This window comes from Capricornis sumatraensis, chromosome 4 (genome assembly GCF_032405125.1).
Source record: "Capricornis sumatraensis isolate serow.1 chromosome 4, serow.2, whole genome shotgun sequence".
In the NCBI taxonomy this organism is placed as follows: domain Eukaryota; kingdom Metazoa; phylum Chordata; class Mammalia; order Artiodactyla; family Bovidae; genus Capricornis; species Capricornis sumatraensis.
This window is the reverse complement of record NC_091072.1, coordinates 109268661-109293951: the sequence shown is the minus strand read 5'-3', so window position 1 is coordinate 109293951 and position 25291 is coordinate 109268661. Positions and strand designations below refer to the sequence as shown.

Sequence of the window (25291 nt, the reverse complement as noted above, 5' to 3'; positions counted from 1 at the left end):
GGGGAATTATAGAATCACATATAAACTTAATAAAAGCAGCTAATAAATCTCATCATCTTGGGGAAAAAGTGTTCACAAAATCATGCAAAACGGATTTTGCTAAAACAGCTTAGCTATGCTGGGACCATATTATATTGGTTTGATAATAGTATAAAGTTTGATCACTTCATTTTAGACTCCAACAAGAGACAGAGTTTTAAAGAAAGTTTGAAGTCCAATAGTTTGGACCTCAGATAATATTAAAAAGTCAGGGATAAAATCTGCAATTGTACAATGGTTTCAAAGAGAATATTTGGGTGCCCATATTAATCTTCTCGGTTGAGCTGAGTGGCAATAAATACAATGCAAGAGCAAGAACATCAGATTGTATCAGTTGAGACCCTCTGGTTTGTATCTCTCCATTTAGAATGACATGAGTCTAGAATCCTGCAGTGTCTGACTTGTGGTGTATATAAGAAAAGAATTATTTCAACCATGAATTCTCTCTCTCTCTTTAAAAATTGATGAATAGACATCTGAATCGTAGCTAACTAATAAGGACACATTCTATGGGGCTCCCTGGTAATCATGACCAAACTCTTTCTGCTTCTAACTTTGTTGAATTCAGCCTCAATCTCCCTCCTCCAACTCACCTTTTGCTGGTGCAGTTCCAGCCTCCTTCTCTTTATTTGGTTCTGTGTGGAAAGTACAAGCACATTTTATAAAGTATCTTAAAGAAAGCATTTCATTTCAATGAGGTGGAGGTGGGGAGAGAAGAATTAATGATGATAGAATGGGGCATGAATGATGTTATGTGCTCCTTTAGTATGCTATACATGAATTGCAAGTTGGGAAACTATAGAATCACATATAAACTTAATTAAAGCAGCTAATAAATCTGATCATCTTGGGGAAAAAGTATACATAGAATCATGCAAAACAGATTTTGCTAAAATAGCTTAGCTATGCTGGGATCATATTATAACATACTGGCTTGAAAGTAGTATAAAGTTTGATCACTTCATTTTAGACTCCAACAAGAGACAGACTTTTAAAGAAAGCTTGAAGTCCAATAGTTTGGACTTCCAGATAATATTAAAAAGACAGGGATAAAATCTGCAATTGTACAGTGGTTTCAAAGAAAATATTTGGCTGCCCATATTAATCTTCTCGGTTGAGCTGAGTGGCAATAAATACAATGCAAGAGCAAGAACATCAGATTGTATCAGTTGAGACCCTCTAGTTTGTATCTCTCCATTTAGAATCATATGAGTCTAGAATCTTGCAGTGTCTGACTTGTGGTATATGTAAGGAAAGAATTGTTTCAACCATGAATTCTCTCTCTCTCTTTAAAAATTGATGAATAGACATCTGAATCATAGCTAACTAATAAGGACACATTCTATGGGGCCCCCTGGTAATCATGACCAAGCTCTTTCTGCTTCTAACTTTGTTGAATTCAGTCTCACTCTCCTCCCCCAACTCACCTTTTGCTGGTGCAGTTCCAGCCTCCTTCTCTTTGTTTGGTTCTGTGTGGAAAGTACAAGCACATTTTATAAAGTATCTTAAAGAAAACATTTCATTTCAACGAGGTGGAGGTGGGGAGAGAAGAATTAATGATAACAGAGTAGAGCATAAATGATGCTATGTACTCCTTTATTATGCTATACATGAATTACAAATTGGTAAATTATAATAGAGAGTCACATTAAACATGATTAAAGCAGCTAATAAATCTGATCACCTTGGGGGAAAAGTGTACATAAAATCATGCAAAATAGATTTTGCTAAAATAGCTTAGTTATGCTGAGACCATGTTACAACATGCTGCTGCTGCTGCTGCTAAGTTGCATCAGTCCTGTCCGACTCTGTGCGACGCCATAGATGGTAGCCTACTAGGCTCCCCCGTACCTGGGACTCTCCAGGCAAAAACACTGGAGTGGGTTGCTATTTCCTTCTCCAATGCATGCAAGTGAAAAGTGAAAGTGAAGTTGCTCAGTCGTATCCGACTTGTAGGACTCCATGGACTACAGCCTACCAGGTTCCTCCGTCCATGGGATTTTCCAGGCAAGAGTACTGGAGTGGGCTGCCATTGCCTTCTCTGATATTACAACATACTGGTGTGGAAATATCATAATATACGGATCACCTCATTTTAGACTCCAATAATAGACAGACATTTTAAGAAAGTTTGAAGTCCAGTAGTTCAGACCTCTAGATAATATTAAAAAGTCGGGGATAAAATCTACAACCGTACAGTGGTTTCAAAGAAATATTTGGGTACCCATATTAATATTCTCAGTTGAGCTGAGTGGCAATAAATACAAGAGCAAGAAATAAAATTGTATCAGTTGAGACCCTCTGGTTTGTACCTCTCCATTCAGAATCATATGAGTTTAGAATTCTGCAGACAGTGACTGACTTATGGTATATGTAAGAGAAGAATTGTTTCAACTATAAATTCTCTCTCTCTCTCTTTAAAAATTGATGAATAGACATCTGGAATCATAGTTAACTAATTCGGACACATTCTATGGGGCCTCCTTGGCAATCATGACCAAGCTCTTTCTGCTTCTAACTTTGTTGAATTCATCCTCAGTCTTCCTCTCTTCAACTCACCTTTTGCTGGTGCAGTTCCAGCCTCCTTCTCTTTATTTGGTTCTGTGTGGAAAAGTACAAGCACATTTTATAAAGCATTTAAAATAAAGCATTTAATTGTGTGATGAGCAATGAGGTGAAGGGGGGAATCAAGAAATTAATGATAACAGAACAGAGCAGAAATGATGCTGCATACCCTTTATTACCCTATATGTGAATTATTATGAATTGAAGAATGATAATGTAGAGTCACATTAAACTTTTAATAAAAACAGTTAATAAATCTGATCGTGTTGAAAAAAGTACACATAGAAACATGCAATACAGATTTCTTTAAAATAGCTTAGCTATGCTGAGACCATGTTATAACATGCCGGTATGGAATGAGTATAAAATGTTGATCACTTCATTTTAGACGCCAAAAAGGGATAGACTTTTTGAAGAACCTTCTTCGAACCTTTTTGGTTAATTTGTGTGGCAAAAAAATGTAACACAAGAGCCGAAACATCAGATTTTATCAGTTGAGACCCTCTGGCTTGCATCTCTAATTAAAATTGTATATTAATAGTTTAGATACCTACAAATGGTGTCTGACTTATGGTTTATGCAAGAAAAGAATTGTTTCAACCATGAATTCTCTCTCTCTCTTTTTTTTGATTGATGAATAGACATCTGAATCTGAATGAACTAATATGGATAATTTTAGCAGAGTTTGGGAGAAGACTTGTTTTAGGAACAGGGGGTCAGTATTACACAATAAATATGAAACATGGCATAACAAGGGAAGCTTTACAGTGGTCCAGTGACAGCTGCTGATCTGGAGAAGAGAAAGAAAAGGTTATATCTGTATTGGCCTGCAGGTTCTCAGTGTCCTCAGTGCTGGCAAAATAAATAAAACATAAATCTGTATGTGCAAGGAGAAAACATACCAAAGAACTTCCTAAGAAGACTGTCACATGTAGGTTTGAGAGAAAACTAAACTTGAGCTTGCCCCTGTTTGAACTAAATGGCACTGAAGCTGTTTCACTTATTTGTCATGAATGCTAAGACACTTCAGTCGTGTCCAGCTGTTTATGACCCCATGGATTGTAGCCTACCAGGCTTCTCTTTCCATGGGATTCTCCAGGCAAGAATACGGGAGTGGGTTGCCAGTTCCTTCTCCAGGGTATCTTTCTGACCCAGGGATTGAACCTGCATCTCCTGCATTGGCAGGAGAATTCTCTATCACTGAGCCACCAGTATATCTTACTTAATTGTTCTCTGGGCCATATTTTATTATCTAATTGGCTGTAAGCAAACTGAATACAGGGAAATGTTTCCTACTAAGATTTCTTCCACTCTAAATACAGTATATTTGCACACAGCTATCAGTAAGCTCTGTATCCTTCTACAGGGTTAGGGCACATGGATAATATCCTGTGAATAATTATTTACTGGATTCCAGTTTCTCATCTTGTGAGAGAGAGCACTTTGGTGCCTTGATGATAAAGATAAGTGAAAGTGTTGTTGCTCAATCATGTCCGACTCTTTGCAACCCTGTGGACTATAACCTGCCAGGCTCTCTGTCCATGGGATTTCCCAGGCAAGAATACTGGAGTGGGTAGCCACTTCAGTGGATCTTCTCCACCCAGAGGACCTTCCCGAGCCAAGGACTGAACCCAGGTCTCCCATATTGTAGGCAGATTCTTTACCGTCTGAGCCACCAGGGAGGCCCATCTTGGTAGGAAAATGCATGCAATTCTGGTTGCCTCCACCGTGGGGGCCATTTGAGTAGGCAGACAAATGGTCCTGGAGATTCCATTTGAACTTGCCATTCTTCCAATCTCATTCTCTTCCTTGGGTGTTGGATAAAAAAAAGCAGGCTTCACTTGTGTTGCTAGACACTCCCTCTACCTGCCAAAGTCACTGGAACTCTTTATTGCTTGTTATCTGTTGCCACCTGCTGGACAACAGAGTCCTAGGGACTGGAGCAGCTTTTGCTGTTGAGCCTTCCAGACCACCAAGTTTCCTTCCTGGAAACTCCCCTGGGAGTTTCTGGAGGTTCTTGATGGTGACAAAGTTCAAGTAAGGCGAGGGCTGGTCATCTTCCAGGGCTAAGGGAGAAATATATGTTTACCTTTAATTTAACTCTGTTTACCTTTAGCTATGTGTGAAAAAGCACTGTCAACCCTTCAGCCCCTTGGAGACTCAGCCTCCACGAGAAAGCATGAGCATGAGAACTTGGGCTTAACTTCATAAGTTTAATAAGTGTATGATGTGCCATCCAAACCAGATTAACATAAGAAAGTTATATAAACACAAGGTACAGTTATGATTACAAACCCGTGACAGCCAGGAGTTAGCTTAATACTCACAGCTTCCATGGAGGACAAATCACGCTGGGATGGACGTTCTGTGTTTGCAGACTAAACGTGCAAGACTGTAATTTGTTACTCACCTTCTGGGGTTGGAGCTGGAGCTGGGGCCAGCACTTCATTTTCTAGAAATGAAAAGAGTAATGGAAGTGTCAGTCTCTGTTATTCTGAGAAAAGTTACTTTCCACAGCTCCAGGCTCTGCTCAACTCCGTCTTCCAGAGACTGACAAGGGAGGAAATGCATCAACCCAAGGCACACTGTCTTTTGGTGTATGGCATGAGGTGAGGACCTAAATGCGGCTTGAAGATATGTAGACTTCCAGGAGAGGCAGAGTGTAGTAATGGACAGAGACTGGGTAAAATGGGCATCCAGAAGTCCTTCTACTTAGTTATGTTCTTGGGCAGCAGGCAGAGCATTTAATGGCACTGAGCCGGTTTCCCTTCCCTGGAGAAATGGACACGATACCTATCTCATATGTTTAGGGTTGCTGTGAGGCTGAAATGAGACACAGTGAGTACCAAGCACGTCCCTTAGAACCTCAGGTGTTCAGAAAACGAGACCCCAGATTCCTCAGACAGCAAGAGCACTACAGCATCACCACCAGCATCATCTCTTTCTGAATGATGATGGGAACAAAGTCCTCTGGCTTTGCAGCACTTCCTCTTATCATAAAGTAAACCACTGTTCACTGGGAAAGAGAACTAGCCTCCCTCATAGTCACAGTCATTCTTGGAAGTTTGTGTGCCTGGAGATATTTTGCCTATACTTATCCAAAGTTCTCGGGACTCTGGTTTTGAGTTTTTGTACTTGGCTTTGGGTACCCAGGATTATAGCAATCTGGCAGTAAAGTATGTTAAAGAAACTTCTACTGAAGAATATATGTCCAGGGTTATGGGAAGGAGATCCAAGAGGGAGAGGGTATATGCATACATGTAGCTGATTCTCTTCATTGCACCGCAGAAACTAACACAACATTGTAAAGCAATTATATTCCAGTAAAGTAAAAGAATATATATCCAAGTAGCTAAAGGCATATCTTATGAACAATGTGGATAGAATTTCCCCTGCTTAATCCCTATGGATGCCCAGAATAGGGAATTAGTGATGGGTATCTGAATCGGCTGCTCCTACTTTAGGGCAGGAAGAGAGAGTTAATGAAGGTGATCTTTTTTAAAAAAATTACTTTTTGTTTAATAAATAAACATTGAAGAAAATTTTTTGTAGTAGAAGCATATTGTGGGATTCCAGGAGTTTTAGCTTTGTCCAGATCTATGATTTTCCACATTGTTTCCCCACAAGTAGCTCTTTCCAAGCAAAGAGGACAATACCTTACAACAAGCACCTTGGTCTGAGAATCATCAGTGCCCCGTTTTAGTATAGGCAGGCTGGGAAGAGACAGAAGAAGGAGCCTGCATTGCAAGAGCAGCAAATGAAGAGAGAAGGAATGCAGGGCTGCCAGGAGACAGCAACGTCTTTTTTCATCACTAATGTTTTGTGCCGGGTATAAATTCCAACTTACTGCTTAAAATGCACAATTACTGCATTTTCATCCAAATGATCATAAGCAAGTATATTACAATTTACTATTGGGGAAATATAACCAAAGGAGAAAAGACGTATCACCGTACAGACAGACAGAAGATAACGTGCAGGATGTGACATGGTTTGGCGATACGGTGAAAGCACAAGCGTCCCATAGATGGCACACCAGAAACGCTTTCGTTTCTTTGCCACGTCATGGAAAGGATCTTTGCTGCCAGTGTCAACCCGGAGATGAAACCCTCCGTCAAAGGATTTTATTTTCAGAGCTCTGACTGTGGCAATGGAAATCTAATATTGACCTCTGAGCTTTGGGTGAGCTGAAGCTGCACATGGATATCAGAATACCGAGAGTGAGGAGCCAACGTCTTTGACACTCTATCTTTTGGACGGTGCCATTGTCATCCAACGCCCGTGGACCTCTTCCTGGCTCCCTTTAAGACAAGTTTCTCCGAGAGGGAGGGGACATGTGTAATCCTAAGGCTGATTCATGTTGTATGGTGGAAACTAGCACAACATTGTAAAGCAATTATACTCTGATTAAAAAATACTTGAAGAGATAAAAACAAGTTTCCCTGCCTTCTAGTATATTTTCCCCATGATGGCAGGTTCACCTATGCTCTCACTGTCTTTCAGCCTGTTCCTCTACTCATGAAGGTGCCCGTTACCTACTAGGTTGGGTCTACACTCCTCAGGTTAAAGGTCAAAGCCATTGCTGGCAGGCACCTCCTAACACTCCCTCTTCTCATTACACTCTGGTGGCCCCTCTGTTCTAGAGCTGGTTTCTTTTTTCACCTTCTGACCTTTATGCCACTGGAAAGAGTGATGATCTTCTCCCCAACTGACCTTTTGTTTTTTTCTCTACGTGTGACTGTGTCAGACAGACCTAGGTTCGAACCCTGACTCTACATCTTAGGAGCTGTATAATCGAGGACAATTCCTTAATCTCTGTCAGTCTTGGCATGCTCATCTATGAAATAGGGATAATAAGACAAATGAGCTCTTAGGGTGCTAATCCTTGTAAAATGCACAGCACAGTTCCTGGCATGTAGAGAGAGCCCTACAATTTGCAGCAGTAACTATTACCATTATTATTCTTTGGCAATCTTGGTCTGCTTTTTTTGACATTTCTCTTAAAGACTCTCAGAGCTGGTTATACCATTCTGTTCCCCTTCTTTATTCTGGAGGCATTCTGGACCACCTCATAATACACTCTTTATTCCTTAATTATATAACAGTTTCTAAATCATGCAGTAAGATATGAAAAAAATATGTGGAAGTATTACAATGGAGGAAAAATTATTTTATTATTTATTAGATGGAATTATTACACACAAAAAAATTCAACTGAATCTATAAACAAATATTTAAAAATAATGTTACCTTAATAAGGTTGCTAGGCTGGAGGTAGTTAGAAAATAATGTAAAAAAAAAACAACAACATTATTTTACTATAGAATAAAGTCCACAAAGTAAAATATCTAGGAATAAACCTAATTAAAAATGTGCAAAATTCTTATGCAGAACTTTATAAAACACTATTGAGAGAAATTAAGGGAAATCTAAATAAATATTTATGAACTGGAAAAAATTATTTTCCAGCTGTTTCCATATATTTGTGTTTCTTTTTTTGTTTTTTGGGGGTGTTTTTAGCCTCACTTCACTACATGCAGAATTTTAGCTCCCCAGCCACTGACTGAACCTGCACTTGTAGCATTGGAAGTGCAGTATTTTAATCACTAGATCACCAGGGAAGTCCCATATATTTATGTTTCCTGTTCCTCTCAACTAAACAAAAACAGGGATCTTTGATTCCTTTCCTATCTCCCTAGTACCTCTTCTTATTGCTAAAACCACTTTAAATGAATTGATTTTTAAAAATTAACAAGGGAGTCTTCTGTCACTGTGTGAACTATCAAATTGGCCATGCTTTCTCAACATCTTTGTAAACAAAGGCCCATTTTGTAAGGAAAGCCGTGGTTGCTTAAAATCTTATTTTGGAAAAAAGGCCAAAGGTGAATTCTAATTAAATAAACAAAAGAGAACGTTTCTTGACACTGAAGCTGTAAAAATGCCCTGACTCTGTATTCTTCATTTTTGTGATGTCTGTAGCCCCAGTGTTCTATGTAACAGCCTCCAAAACAAACCAAAATGACAGTTTAAAGGGCTTAGTTCAACTTCCAACAAATCCACATTTCACCCATCACTGACAGTCAACTATGTCAGATACTCAGAACTACAGAAACATTATAGGGTATTACTGCTTGTGCATTTTTAGGGTAAGGTGAAGTCACTCAGTCGTGTCCGACTCTTTGCGACCCCATGGATGGTAACCTACTAGGCTTCTCTGTCCATGGGATTCTCCAAGCAAGAATACTGGAGTGGGTTGCCATTTCCTTTTGCAGGGGATCTTCCCGACCTAGGGATCGAACCCGGGTCTCCTGCATTCGAGGCAGATGCTTTAACCTCTGACCCACATTTTTAGGGTAGTTGTGGCAAACAGAAGTAGGAAAACTCATGTCTGCCTGGTGAGTAGGCAGACCCATAGTGTTTCCTTCTTAAAATCATAGAAACCCCATTATTATACAGCCGGTGAAGGAATAAATAAATAACAACCATGCATTGGCCACTCACTGCATGCAGGACCTAGTGTATATTACTTCCTATCAACCTTACAACACTCTGCAGTCAGTATTATCATTATCCTCATTTTACATATGGGAACTGAGGCCCTGTGGGGTCCCACAGCCCCTGAAGGGTAGAACCGGGCTCTGACCCAGGTCTGCTTGAGTCAGTGAAAGTGAAGTCGCTCAGTCGTGTCTGACTCTTTGCGACTCCACGGACTGTAGCCTATCAGGCTCCTCCGTCCATGGGATTTTCCAGGCAAGAGTGCTAGAGTGGATTGCCATTTCCTTCTCGAGGGGATCTTCCTGACTCAGGAATAGAACCCAGGTCTCCCACATTGCAGGCAGACGCTTTACCGTCTGAGCCACTAGGAAGCCTGGCCTCTTCAGGATGGAAGTGAACTTCCCTTCTCAGCTGATCACTCTTGTGGAGGCACAAACGGGCTGAGGGACTTTGCAGAGATTTCACTGCATTTTCCCCTGCTGAACTGATTGGTCTGATGGTCAAGGCCGCATCACTTCATTTAGATGTTGCCCCAGGGAGTAGAATATGCTTCAGTTTCCTCATCTGAGTAATGGAAATAGCAACAGAACTCATCTCAAGGGTTGCTGGCAGGAATGAAGGGGTTCCTGCAGGGACAGGGAATGCAATAAACATCATAGATACTTTCTCTCTCTTTCCATAGTTCTCACATTATGATCACGGTTTCATCATGACACACCTGGGAGAAGGACAATCCTGTCTTTCCTCACATGCTACCTCCTGAGATTTGCCTTATTTCATGGGCTACATCACTTTAGACCACGTTTGGGATTGGAGTGGCATCTGAGGAAGCATCTGAGAATTAAACGAAGGAGGGAGGCCCCTCACTCTTCTACTGTAAAATGGTAATAATTAATATTTTGATGAGTTCTACAAGTGGCACTAGAGGTAAAGAACCTGCCTGCCAATGCAGGAAATGTAAGAGACTCAAGTTTGATCCCTGGGTCAGGAAGATCCCCTGGAAAAGGAAATGGCAACCCACTCCAGTATTCTTTCCTGGAGAATGCCATGGATAGAGGGGCCTGGTGGACTGTAGTCCATGGGGTCGCAGAGTCAGACATGACTTAACAGACAACACACACACATATGCATTACAGAGTTTGCACAATTAAGTAAATTGATCAATCAAATCAATCCTGATGGAACAAAAAGCATAAGAAGATGAACTCTCAATAGATTTCAAGGCATTTAAAACAAAGAATTCCAGCACAAGTGGAATTTATCGAGCCTCATTATGAATTTAACAAGGATGGGGTTTATAAAGGTAGCTAAGATGAGATGCCCGTGTTTAAGAATCTCAGAGGTAAATTAAGTGGCTTTTCTGCTGGTTTAGTCACCAAGCCAGAAGGCTTTCCTCTCCCGAAATATTTGAGACTCAGCACTTCCATAGTCCTTCTGGTGCTCCTGACACTGCTGTGAGCACACGGATCACCTTGGGGTTTGGTCAAGTGTAGGTTCTGATTCTGGGGATCTGTGGGGGGTTTCCAGATTCTGCATGTCTAACTGGCCCCCCACTGATGCTAGTGCTGCTGGTCCTTGACACACACTTTGAATAAGGAGGCTCAGACTGTGCCGTTAAGTATCACTGAATCCTCTCCCATTCCAAACATGACTGTGAGTGGTAATGGGTTCACAGTACATGCACTTCTTTGATCACAAGCTTCTTGAGGACAAGGCCTGTCTCCTCCTCCTTTTCAAATTCTGCACAGCAGGTGCTCTATAAATATAGTTGACTGGCAGGCTGTTTCTACCCACACAAAAGCCCCTTCTGCTCACTGCCAAGAAATCAAGAACCATCCCCTGGCACTCCAAGGGCAGCTTTCTTCATCTGCCTTACCCGCAGGGTACACTATGTCTCCCGCTGGTGACCCTTCCGCTGGCTGACTTTTCCCAGGCACATACCCAGCTTCATCATTTAGACTCTTCTTATTGTCAACATACCTTCTATCTTGAAAGAGCAATTAGGACCAGAGTTTTGACCTCCAAAACACCCTTTGGGGACTTCCCTGATGGTTCAGTGGCAAACACTCTGACCTCCCAAAGCAGGGGGCCCAGGTTCAATCCCTGGTCTAGAAGCTTGATCCCGTGTGATACAACTAAGACCCAGCGAAGTCAAATAAATGAATAAATAAAATTACCACCTCTTGCCTTTCTAAGGATTCCCCGTTTCAAAATGTAGGCTAGTTTTCTCAGCAAATAACCCTCAGCCAACTATGCCAATCCCATCGTCACCCAGCTTTACCATGCTGCAACAGTCAGGAAACACAGGCCTGGGAAGCTCCCTAATTTCTGAGATCTGAGCAAATGGGCATCTGTTGAGGTTGTTGTTTGTTGTTTATGCAGTTGTGTCTGACTCTTTGTGACTGTAAAGAGGAGCCCACCAGGCATCTCTGTCCACGGAATTCTTCAGGCAAGAATACTGGAGTGGGCTGCCATTTCCTTCTTCAGTGGCTGCTATATTTCTGCTTATTCAGAAACCAAAGGGCAGGGACTTCCCTGGCTGCCCAGAGGTTAAGACTTCGCCTTCCAATGCAGGGAGTGTGGGTTCAGTCCCTGGTTGGTGAGCTGAGATCCTACAAGTGGCCAAAATTATCTTGTGGCCAAAGATCCTATCTTGTGGCCCAAATAACCAAAACGTTAAAACAAACGAACAAAAAGAAGCAATATTGTAACAAATTCAATTTTTTTTTTAAAAAAAAGGCAAATTCTGTGGGCCTTTGCTTCCAGGTGAATAAAGTTGGCTTTTTGTCCCCCTCATCCATCCGTCCCCATTGTCTCCACTGGAAAACAGACCAACAGGATGGACTCAAGAAGGAGGGTTAAGTAAGTTGCTGTCTTTAAATAATTTTGAATTGAAAGAAAGAGAGAAATCTGTATATTCTGAAAAATTAAACCCAGGAAATATTTTCATGGACCACATAAAAACCAACCAGACTCTGACCCAGCAACTAAGGCTCCTTCAGCAAGGGCGGCTGTCCTTAATCCTCCCTAACTCACGGATATAGCCTTTCTTTCCCTCTGCGACACCGACATGCTTCCAAAGGGCTTGATCTATTTATGGTGGATTTTTCCTATGACCACCTACTGTAAGAAGCACAGGTATGCCGCCAATGGCAGGCCTGCACAGTTAGTGCCAGGGCCTTCTAATTGACGGGCACTGGTGGCTGCTATGAAAGAGACAGCCCATATGTGGTTCTTGTCTCTGCTGAAAGACTAGGCACCCAGTACTCCATAAATGGTTGGCTCCCTCCAGTGCAGTCTATTTCTATTTTCCATAATCAAGGGTTCCATGGTCAATACATTAAAGAGGAAAAAATGCTAAGTTTTAATAAAAGGCATTAATCTGCCTCTCTTTCTGTGTCTATACACCAAAATGATATAAACAACCCAGGTCTCTTCCTCCCATGGGCTCACTGCTTAAATAATATACTGTTTGATTTACTTAAAAATTATTTTATAGGCCCTCATGTGCAATTTAATTTAGGCTTTTAACAGCACAGAGAGCATAATTACATTATATGAATATGTTAATAGGCATAGAAAAGATAATAAGAACACATAATAACAGTTGTTATCATTAAACGTCTATTTTTGTGTTTATGTGGCTTTCTGTCACTTTTTTTGGATAAAACAAATGTGCTAAAACCATCCTTTGGTAACCTGGGGTGCAGGAGAAAACTGCATGCTATTCTTAATTATTATTTCTTATTCTCAAAGTCAAATTCTTTTTTTTTCCTCTTAATTTTTATTTACTTTTGGCCACCTAACATGGCATGTGGGATCTTAATTCCCCAACCAGGGATCAAACTCACATCCTCTGCAGTGGAAGTACAGAGTCTTAACCACTGGACCACCAGGAAATTCCCTAAAAGTCAAATTCTTGGTTTGAAATAAAATATGTGAATGCTTTATATATTGCAAACATTGTGGTAAATAAGGTTTTATCTGGCCAACTCTTGCAACTTTTGGTACTATAGCATTGTCTTTTCTTTTGGATTAAATAAACAATAAACATTGTTGATAGTGACGTCTGGCACAAGTCATGTCACAGCCCATCTTTCATATGCCTAGATAACAGCACAATGGAAACCACTTTAATATAAAATATTGTCTGCATGGGGACATTCATTGCACTTAGAGAAGTTTTGATTATATGAATCATAAAAGCCACCAAAAAATTAGCAAACAGGAATGATAGTGGATTTGCACTGACCATATTGCTTATGCATCAGAGATCAAGATTTTCGTACACAAATTAGATGTAATTTAATGTTTTCACAATTATATGATTGTTTTGTCTCTTGTTCTATTCACTATGGGCCACAGGTCTGGATTTTATACCTTGGAATTTAAGGGGGGATTATATATGAGCTCTGAAGAATTGATGCTTTTGAACTGTGGTGTTGGAGAAGACAATTGAGAGTCCCTTGGACTGCAAGGTGATCCAACCAGTCCATCCTAAAGGAAATCAATCCTGAGTATTCATTGGAAGGACTGATGTTGAAGCTGAAACTCCAATACTTTGGCCACCTGATGTGAAGAGCTGACTCATTTGAAAAGACCTTAGTACTGGGAAAGATTGAGGTAGGAGGAGAAGGGGACGACAGAGGATGGGATGGTTGGATGGCATCAGTGACTCAGTGGATGTGGGTTTGGTTGAACTCTGGGAGTTGGTGATGGACAGGGAGGCCTGGCATGCTGCGGTTCATGGGGTTGCAAAGAGTCAGACACGACTGAGCAACTGAACTGAACTGATACATTTTTTAGAGGCAATTATATACTGACTTACAACAGAAATTCTCAAAGTATGATCTGGGATCCCCAAGAGCCCCTGAAATCCTCTTGAGGAGTCCATGTGGTCAAAACTATTTTCATAATAATGCTCAGACATTTTATGCCTTTTTTACTCATTCTTTCACAGGCAGTGGAGTTTTCCAAAAGATATATAATGTGTGATGATGTTAACACTCTGACAGCTAATAGAACATGTGCTTTGTACTCTTATGCTTTAAAAGTTCATCCATTTTAATTTCAAATTCAGTAAATATTAATAGAGTCACATAGACAATACTTTTTAATGTCATCAGCAATTACTGTAGGCCAGTTGATCTGAGACTGAAAAGTTTGAGAATTATTTAGAATTTATGGTAAATCTTTGAAAATTATTTTGTGTGTGTATACTTAAAAAAAATAAACTCATGTCATATGCATCATTTAGGAAAAATCCATAGCCTTGCTTAATAAAATGAGTGAATAAGTCAAAATAAAAGCCACAGAGTGATTTGGAGGCAGTAACTTATTCTACAGTGTACATAATTAACAGGAACAAAAGAGTGATATTGTCTAGTATCACCTCCCTTATTTAGAATTCAGCTATCTAACAACCTCACTTATCCAGATAACAGCTGCTGATCAGCAAATTATAAGGACTTCTGAAGAGCAAAATGAATTGTCTCAAGCTCCTCCCCCCGGCACTCTCAGAGCTCAAATGCTTTACTCCCAAGAGAAGACCTCTCACCTGGGTCCCCAGCCCTGGAACTGGAACTAGGGTGAGGGGAGCCAGGTGACTAGGGCACATCACTTACAGAGGCACTGACACTCAGGTCTGGACCTTACATTTGCACGACCTTGAGAATGAGTTCCTCCTTAAATGGGGTACTCTGCAGTGTAGTCCTGCTCAACTAGATTATTGACCTGGCCAGGATCCAAAGCAAACAACAGAGGGAAGAGAAGGGGGCAGCTTCACACACTGACTAGTAAGAGTAATTAAAGAAGACAGCAGCCTTCTGGCAAGGGATGAAACAGGAAAGCCATCCAAAGTCGGACACAAATTCAGAATACAAACCAATGTGGCCTCATTAACAAAAGACAAATAATTTGAGCTCTGTGGATATCATGTGGTAAGATAACTGATATCCATAAATAATGACAAAGTTAAATTATATCCACTGTTCTTTGTTTTGCAAAACAAGGAGTAACATATTACATCTTAAGTCTGTTTATATCCAAATTGGTTGAAATAATAAGATTCAAGAACAAAATGAGATATTTACTATCCATCAACTCCAGCTATTCAAAATTTGATTCAGTCAACTTAATATTTATTAATATTTACTGTAGCCGAATATCCCCAAAGACTATATTTTAAGGTTGTGAATAGGTGGAGTCTATTTGTACATCAAGTAGTAAATTTTCAATGACTCATTTGTTAACTTGATGGAAATTCCCTGAATCCACAGGGTTTTTTCCCTTTCCTAGTTAACTTGCTCTTCCATTGTTCAAATTACATGGTTTTAACTTAAGCTATCATTCCACACAGGAAGATTAAAGTCTGGTGATTATCACAGAGCAACAGATTGTTTCTCGCTCTTAACATGGGGCTGGATCAAAATGAGATCTTTTGCTAAGATCTGATTACTTGTCTCTTTATTGTTCTTCTTAATATATTTTCAAGTAAGAACAAAGTGATGCTGGGAGTAACCTAGGTGGGTATAGTGGTATAGAAGAAGCTTTCCTCAAGCTGAAGTTTAAAAATTTAGCATCATTAACAATTTCTCCCTTTCATCCCATTTTGTCTTTCCCTGACAGGTCTGCTCCTGAGGAGACCATCCCTACAATCATATCACTCTTCTGTGGTTATAGGGTTATCAGAATAAACCACTCACAGGCCTTTCCCAAGCCATTGCTGGGCCTCACATTGGGTGACTTTTTAAAAATAGAGGAACGACAGGCCTGATGCCAGGTGGGGTCATAAAAATAAAATTCCACAGCAGTAAACACAGCCACTCAATCAATCACCCACTATATTCATACACGGTCATGGAGAGTTCTTTATGTGGCTATCTCAGAAATGTTCAGACCAGAGGAAAACTCCCCACCTGCCAATAGCACCCTGGGTGGGAAGAGAAATCTTAATGCCCACCCCCCACACCCAAGCCTCATAGCCCTTGGTGGAGGGAGGATACAGTTACATGTTCAACTGTGCAGGGTGACTCTTTCATCTAAGTGGGAAAGGCCATGCCCCCACAATGGTTATCACCACCTCACTAACAACTGGGGACCCCCAGCTGGACATGACACATTTCAGCGTGAACACCACAGACGCTCTAAAGTGTAGGCCTCTGATCTGAGCCTCCATGGGTGAAAGCACAGATATTTTACTTCAAGTCTAAAAAGAGAGAAATACTTACGGTGGTGGCAATGATGGCTATGATCGTAACCACAGCTGTTTGGGACCGTATTATAGATATTAACACCAGGCAGAGAGGTGAACTGTGGTTGTAACATACCTTACAGTGTTTGATATGTGTTGGCAGGAATGCCCTCAAAGTTTATATTAAACTTTAGGCATTTAATACCTTAGGCTCAACAAAATTTTTGAGTTTGCTGCTTTAGAAGGAAAGGACTTAAGTTATTACATGCTAATGGTTTACTCTCAGCTTTTCACCTAATATTTAATTCTTACAAAAAAAACAGTGAGCTAGTTACTATTATTATTCACATTTAACAGATGAAGAAACTGAGACATGTGAAATGTAACTAACTCAATTCATGATACAGCAGGAATCTGAGCTGTCTAGAATGTTCTGTGAACAGTTAACTTTGTGTCACTGTGCTTAATGATGAATATTACCTAGTATACATAAGAAAAAAAGCCAAAATACATACTGGATGAAGAATAAGTCTAGAGACATGTAACTTAAAAAATAAGAAATTAAATTGTAGAATTATATAATAAGGAGAATTTTTAGTTAAAAGCAGAACATTATGTTCCAAGAGATATAAAATTTTATAGAAGGCGAAAGCTAATACTTGCTGCAAGCAAAGAATTCCTGAGAAACTTAGAGATTTGATGCTATTTAGAGGAAAAACTGGGTTTCTTTGGTGGCTCAGACGTTAAAGAATCTGCCTGCAATGCGGGAGACCCGGTTCGATCCTTGTGTTGGGAAGACCCTTTGGAGAAGGGAATAGCAACCCACTCCAGTATTATTGTCTGGAGAATTCCATAGACAGAGGAGCTTGGCGAGCTACAGTCCCTGGGGTCTCAAGGAGTTGGACACAAATGAGTGACTAACACATACACACACAGAGAGAGGAAAAACTGGATGATTTGAAGAAAAAGGAAAAAAAAATTGAACCCCAAGCTCTTGTAAATATCTAAAGTAAAAGTCAAAAAACAAATTTAAAAGATTTGACATATAGATAAACATAATTTTGGGTGTTGTATTGATGTGCCAAACTGGTCCATAAAAAGATTTCTTAGGCAGTATAAAAGGGCAAAAATCTTATCAAAGTGGAGTTCAGACTTGAAAGGCATAATGAATGTCAGATTTCAGTTACCTTATTGGGAACTCAATTTAGAGAGAAAAATACAGGTGGGATTAAATGATTCTGGTCTTTTTTTCTTTGCCAAATAAACCACTTCACGCCCCAGTTGGATAGAATCTAAAACTTTACTCTGAAAATGCATGTAAAAGTGCATAATTAATCTGCCCCTTGCATGGGAACATCCTGAAAATTTGGCTTATTTTCTGTCTGAGTGGCTGTCCAAAACAAACATACTCTGTAAATTATAATTGGGCCTATCCACAAAGAAGAGATTTGGGTGTGACAGTGTCATCACTTTGATATTTGGGGGCTGTCTTTATAAAAAGCTGTGGAGACAGATGCTTCCTCTCCAATACGAGACAATTTGCATGCATGTAGGAAATTAAGGGGTTTCCCCAGTGGGTCAGTGGTAAAGAATCTGCCTGTAATCAGGAGCCGCAGGAAATGCAGGTTTGATCCTTAGGTCAGGAAGATTCCCTTGAAGAGGGCACAGCAACCCACTCCAGTATTCTTGTCTGGAGAATTCCGTGGACAGAGGAACCTGGTGGGCTACAGTCCGTAGGGTCACAAAGAGTCGGAGACAGCTTAAGTGACTTAGCAGGCACACGCACAGGAAATTAAGTGACAAAGTCTTTTCTTGTTTTTCATAGTTTCGTTTTCCTTAATCACTACACTTTTAAATTTTAGGAAACTGCTCTTGAATAAGTGATACCTACTTTGTGATTAACCTAACTCAAAAACACTGTATTTCAATAACTACTTTTCTGCGTATTAGTTGGGCTTCCCTACATGCGCTACAGTCCATGGAGTCACGAAGAGTTGGACATGACTCAGTGACTGAGCACACAGCAATATTCTGAACAAGCTAAGGACTCCATAAAAGACATCTGTCCCCCTCAAGAACTGATATGGGGGACATTCCTGGTGGCTCAAATGGTTAAGAATTCTCCTTCTAGCGCAGAGGATGCCAGTTTGACCCCTGGCCAGGGAACTAAAATCCCACAAGCCGTGGGGCAGCTGAGTCCATGGGCCACAACTACTGAGCCCACATGCTCTGGAGCCTGCATGCTGCAACCAAGATCCAACACAGCCATAAATAAATAAAGATTTTTTAAAAAAAGAAGAAGGAAAAAGACATGGTCATATCTCTGCAGGAACACACATGAAATTAGAAGTTTTCTGCTTATTTTTTATTGCTAGAACTTTAATTCTGTTCTTTATTATCTAACACACCCAAGTATGTCTAGAAATGAGGTCTAGAATTACCACCGAAGTCATGGGCTGCCAAGAGTATTTTGTGTCTCTTAATATAGGTTTCATAGATTAATTAAGGAGGCAAGCAGATAAAATTGTAATTATTAACAATAAAAATTCCTCTGTTTGGCCATAAAGAGTTGAAAAGTAAATTTTAAATTAAACAATCATAAGAGACTTCAGCAAAAGTAACAAAACTGCTTTCTAGGGCTGTAAAACAACAGCATTCGATTTCCTTTCATGGCAGCCTCTTTCCATAGTTCTCTCTAAAAGGAAGAATCTATGAGTTTCCAAAAAGATTACAAAAACATCGTTTTATGTTCACTCAAGCTTTTTAAAAGATGGTTTATTTATTTATTTTTAAGTCCAAGCATTTCTTTAGAGTAACTTCAGCCTGGGCAGTTTATTCTAACATTCATGTCAAATTCAGGAATACTTCTAAATTGCTAAAAATAAGAGAACTCTGTGAAGCGTGTGTCCACGAGGAATCTAAAATGTTTCAAGGCTATATCGCAGGCCAGAATAAAGTGTGGCGTTGAGAGAACAAAGATTATGTTTTTCTCTTTTTCCTTTCTCTTGGGGATCCAGACTAGCCAGAAAGCCTAACCTTTGTTCGTCTCAGGAACTCCTTTACCCCTGCTCTTTGCAAGGCCTAGAGGAGACTTCTTCAAACTTACTGGATGAGAAACAAAGATACAGCTTGTTTTTTCAAAGTTTTTTTTTTTTTTTTTTAAGAGATATATTTAGGGCGCTTGAGAGGAAAGAATTGGCCAGTCCTTTATTTATCTTCCTAACAGGTGCAGTCGGACAGTCATAAAAGCATGCTACTGAAAAAGGATGATTTTGCCAAGTATTAAGCCCCTCTAGCGTGCGTTAGTGCAAGAGAATTCCTTCTTACAGCAGATAGCTCAAATCTACACTGTGCATGGCCAGTACAGCCTGGCAAAGTTTTTGGGGGGTGGGGGTGGGGGGAAACATTGGCATTCATTCATGCAACTTCTTTATTCTTCATCCAAATCTTCAATGTGGCCTAAATGAACCACATGAAGTTTGGAGGAAAATAGCCACCCTCAATCAAATACCTCCTCCCTCTTTCTCCCTTTCTTTTCATTACTTTCAACAAATGCACTTTTCCCTAATCAAAAAATATATATATTTATTCATTGTTTTGGTTGCACTAGGTCCTGTTTGCTGCATGTGGGATCTAGTTCCCTAACCAGGGATGAAACCCAGGCCCCCTGCCCCCACAGTCTTAACCACTGGACCACCAGAGGAGTCCCTACTTTTCTCTGATTTGAGAGGAAAATAATATTCTATATGTAATACGACTTCTCCAAAGACAAATTTACTTTGGTGTTTGAAACAGACCATCCAGTCTCATCCAGGTGGAAACTGAAGGTCAAGGAGTATATACGAGAGGGAGGTTTCCCGTCACCAAGGCTCCTTTTCTGATGATGACTAAGCCTTGAGTGATGCTGGGAAATAGGTAAGAGGTAATGAATGCTGCTTTGCATTCAGACGGGTTTGGGGTTTAGCAGAACCTTAAAATGTAGTGAAATTTCTAGTGACCAAGAAAAAGAAGTAGCAAAGGAAAAGCTCCTATGGACTGGAAAAGTTATTCTCCATGACCATGTTCCCACCTAAGCTTACTGAAATAGGCCAAGATAGGATAGATAGATATTGCATGTTGAAGTAGCAAATGAATCTGTAGCAACAATGCCATATTTTTGATTCTTGGAGTTATTGGAATGGCCCCTAAAGCGTATCATCAATGAAGGTATGTTTTGCCATATGTTTGAGTTTTCAACAAAAGATCTTACAAGGAAGATGAGAAATCTACTATGACACTCACAAAGTGTTTTAAATGACCCGCAAGGACCAATAAGGAATTTTTGCCTTTTTCCTACAAGTTAAGTGCATGAAATATAAGAGGGCCTAATATATTACAAAAAGTGATATTCACATTAACACCTTAACTTGGTGTTTTAGAAAAGAATTTTTCTAGGTTCTACAGAGTCTGACAGTTAATGATTTGTTTAAATATGTTAAAGAACCAGACTTTATGATTTTAACCATTACATTGAACAGAGCAAAAATTCTTAAGAAATGATTTGTAGGCAAAAATATTATTAATAGCATAAGATTCTTGCATGTTTCTAACTTCATGTTGATAAAACCACTTTTTGACAGGAGAAGAGAGTTTCAGCAAAAGATGACTTCTTTACTCAGTGAGACCCAGGGGCAATTCACCATGAGGGTTTTTAGAGCAGAGACCATGTTGCATGTATCTCTGAAATCCCAGCAACCAGCTCATAGTAAGCACTCAATTAACTGATGACAGGTAAATGAATGTATCAGCAAGACATCCTGGGAGATTCCCACAAATCTGAAACTTCCTTCTCAGTATTTGATTAGAACACCTTACTTTTACTGGGTGTCAGATCTGCATCAATCTAAAGTGTAAGACAGATATTTTCTTTGGAAATGGCAGTACAAATAGTATAGTTCTACAATGAGTAAATATACAACATAGAGGTGGAGAGGACAAAGGGAAGTGAAGCGAAAGTGTTAGTTGCTGAGTCATGTCCACCACTTTGTGACCCCATGGACTGTAGCCCACCAGGCTCCTCTGTCCATGGGATTCTCCAGGCAAGAATACTGAAGTGGGTTGCCATTCCCTTCTCCAGGGGACCTTCCCAACCCAGAGATCAAACCTGGGTCTCTCACATTGCAGGCAGATTCTTTACTGTCTGAGCCACCAGGGAAGCTATTTCCTTAAAAATATTTATTTCTCAGAAAGAGCTTACTGAGCCATCTAGAACATTCTGAAGGGTCTAAGTAAGGGCTGTTGACTAATTACTTCCATTAGAGTCCCTCCATGAGGTTTAAAGGTACAACCATACTTCCCCCTTCTCCTTAGAAGGACCAACTCTCCCAAGACCAAACCTGAAGCTCCTAGAATTAGGCCGCTTCAGGTTGGGAGGCATTTGAGAGAGACATCTTTTGCACTTTCAGGTGCTGAAAACCCTGCCTCTTTTGAAGAGTTGTCAAGTGCTCCTGGATCCTGGGAAGGTCAAAGCAGCTCATGTGTCATCAAGATTTACAGCAGGCAGTCATGCTCTGCCTGGGGATGGTTCTTCCAGCTAAGGAAGACATGTAAGGAGATCCATAGGGGCTGGAGAAACCTGCTTGATGGGGGTGATTCTGCAGATAGTTTGAAAGGATTCTGTAGACCTGATTTGGCGGCACATTTTATTCTTGAGGCTGTCTTTCAGAGGCATGCGTAAATGGAACAAAACCAACCCCAGTAAGTAGTGAAGTGAAGTCGCTCAGTCGTGTCCGACTATTTTCGACCCCATGGACTGTAGCCTACCAGGCTCCTCTATCCATGGGATTTTCCAGGCAAGAGTACTGTAGTGGGTTGCCATTTCCTTCTCCAGGAGATCTTCCTGACCCAGGGATTGAACCCCGGTCTCCTGCATTACCATCTGAGCCAAGGTAGTTCAACCTCAGTAAAAATGACATTAATTGGGAGAAGGTGCAAGGACTAGAATAGCCCCTGACTTGCCATACTCCTTACGTTTCTGATGTAAACAACAGAAAAATGCAATGATTTCATTAAGAAAACTCTTCAAGGTGTAGTTCCTTTAAAAATCAGTTCTGCTGGTGAGGAAACCAAAAATCCCTGTACTTCCTCAAAGGAGTTTAAATATATCAGTAACCTTCTTTTTATCCCAACTCCCCACCATCCAAATTTAAACTAACCAAAGAATCTGAGTATAAAATTACTGTGCTGGGGGCAACTCCTACACAGAATATCCACAGTGCTTTTATAGCAAAAGATTATGGGCACTTTGGTATGTATGTTGATTTATAACCAAAATTTATACATGGTTTTTTGGGGGGTGGGGTGGGGAAAGGGCTGAAGTTAAAGATATATTTTTCTCCTGTCTCGCTAGTTTCATTGTCTTTAAAAGTAAAATGGATCAGATTGAGTTGTCAGATAAAAAGTAAAACTTTATCACATCTAGCAATCCAAATAATTTAATTGGCTTTATAGGCTCTACAGCTCTTCATATTACCTCTTAGTTTCTCAGCTTTTCTTGTCATTTTCCAGTAGGCTTTAAAATAACACATGCAAATTCATCCACTAAATGCAGGATAATTAGAACAATATTCTGTCCTCAGTCAGGAAACATAGAATGCATTTCATCCAAATAAGCCTTGAAGAGGCTAGTCAAGTGACAGATCAGATGAAAAGGACACTTAATACACAAGTAAATCATTTGCATTACAAATAAGACACTTCAGCAGGGACTGGACTCGCTGCTTGATAGTCAGGATTAAGTTCCCATATTAATGCATGCATTTGGTGCGGTTATTTCGGGTAGAAGACTTCATCCATCAATGCCCTCCGCCACTAAGTAAAGCCAACCTGTAAACTGATCACCACAGCCTGTCAACACTGGTTACTTAATTACATAAAGAAAATATATTTCAAAACTTTTGGTAATTTGGTTAGTATTTCAACTTTGGATTCAACATCTAGCATTTTTTTCAAGGCTCTTCAAAATAATGGTTAAAAGCAGTTTTTAGAATTAAAAATGAAAAAGAAAGCTAAATACCATTTTTATGCTCTCTAGCTCTCGGCTAATGTTTGTCAGTTTGTTGCTTTTATTTGCAAAAGTGAAAAACAAAGATTTAGTAGGCACTAATGAAGACTAAAACAAATGAAAAAAGTATTTTTAAAAGATGTTACCATTTAAAATTAAATTCAATGTATTTCTGCTGTTAGTCTTTTTCATCAGTTATTTTAGTAATTTTGAATTTCAGCTTATTTATATTATTAATAAGTAGTTTTAAGATATTGATTTTTCATAGGAGAAGCTGTTTATCGGAGGAAGCATTTTTCCTAATGAAGATTATTTTCATCTTAATTATTTTTAAACGATTAGTATGAAATTACCTACAATAAATCTCATTAAAGAACACAGTCTGTCATTGACATTCAAAGATATTCTTTAACCCAGGTGTTTTATTTTTTTCCCATGCAAGATTACAATAATGTCATACATAATTAATAAAGCTCCAAACTGATAAAACCAAAAAATAACTGCATCTGCATATTTTAAATGTCTTTCTAGGAGAAAAATCTAGCAAATTGGGAAATGTCACAAATTCTTTTTTGAAATCTTGAACAAATTTGTTAACTATTTAATAAAACATTCCAAGTTCCTCCCACTCCCCACAAACTGTAAATATAGGTGAAAAATTTGGGACTGAACCTAAGAAAATAAAACTTTAAGGATTCTTTGCAACTAATGATAAAATTCTAATTTGATCATTTTAGTTAATGTTCCTTCATAAATGATCATCATCAGATATTTTTTAATTGGTTATACACTTCCTATATTTACCCTCTGGTCTTTTTACTCTAAAGGTTCTTTTCCTTAAGTCACAGTGTTCTATTATCTTATAGTCTCTTTAAGAAATTAGATATTTTTCGAAAATAGCAAAAAAACACCATGCTTTATTAAAAAGTACAACATAAAGATCTAGGGATGAATCTTACCCTCTTTCTTAGTGGGTTCTGGCATGGTCACAATAAAGTGTTATTCTCCAAACAGTTTGTCCTTTCCAGTACTAGTTGACAGAAACCCCACGAGCAGTCGAGAGATGGTGCAGGTCAGTGTGACAAGCAGCTGGGGAGAAGTCCGGTGCTTTCATATTCCCTGTGAACGTCAATCATGTTTGCACCGCCCCTTCTTCAGCACAAGGATGCTGGAACTCAACAGCTATGAGCACCTTCTCACATCTGCTGTCTGCACTCTGCTCTCTTGCCTACTGGAAGGAATCTTCTGTTCATCTCATGTGGCTGTGAGAGCACCTCTGACTTTCTAAATTCAGCTGCAGCCTCGTGCTCCTTCTTGCTCTTCTCTTTCTGTCTGACAGGGGCACGTGTCAACTCAGAAAAGCAAAAAGTTTGCCTGATAATAAAAAATTAAATCAAATTAAGAATCATAACATGTTAATTCAACATATACCTTAATTTTCACTATTATAAAGAAAAACCTCTGTATTGATGATAATGTCATGTTCCCACTAGCTTTTTGTTGTCTGTTCTTAATTATTGGGTTTAAACTTTTTCTTACTTTTCATCAATATACTAATATTTATTTGTCAAGCCAAATCTCTATGTTGAATATTTTGTCTCATTTTCTCCTCCAAGAATAGCAAAATTTTCTATTAATGAATATTTAGCTTTTACCTTTGTTTCAAGAAACATCCTTTAAAAAATTACAGTGCATACAAAAAGATGAAGTAATGATACATGCTACAACATGCATGAAGCCTGGGAACATTATGCTTAGCGAAAGATGCCAGACACAAAAGACCATATATTGTATGATTCCATTCATATGAAATACCCAGGATAGGCAAATCTATTGCATCAGAAACTCAATTAGTGGTTGCCTGGGGTTGAGGGGAGGTGGGATTAGGAGTGACTGCTAGTAGATATGAAATTTCTTTAGGGAATGATGAAAATGCTCTGGAATTAGGTAGTGGTAAT

General features: G+C 39.5%; 1 protein-coding gene across 1 annotated transcript in view; it reads right to left on the bottom strand.

Moving 5' to 3' along the window:
• The window catches only part of MYBPC1 (myosin binding protein C1), a 92092-nt gene extending 67775 nt beyond the window's left edge, over window positions 1-24317 (bottom strand). The window contains exons 1-6 of the mRNA XM_068971476.1: window positions 24293-24317; window positions 10976-11086; window positions 5015-5056; window positions 2599-2640; window positions 1467-1508; window positions 633-674 (exon numbers count right to left, since the gene is read on the bottom strand). Of these exons, the coding sequence (XP_068827577.1) occupies window positions 633-674; window positions 1467-1508; window positions 2599-2640; window positions 5015-5056; window positions 10976-11086; window positions 24293-24317 (304 nt within the window). The remainder of the gene's footprint in view (window positions 1-632; window positions 675-1466; window positions 1509-2598; window positions 2641-5014; window positions 5057-10975; window positions 11087-24292) is intronic.
• Between the last annotated feature and the right edge of the window lie 974 nt (window positions 24318-25291).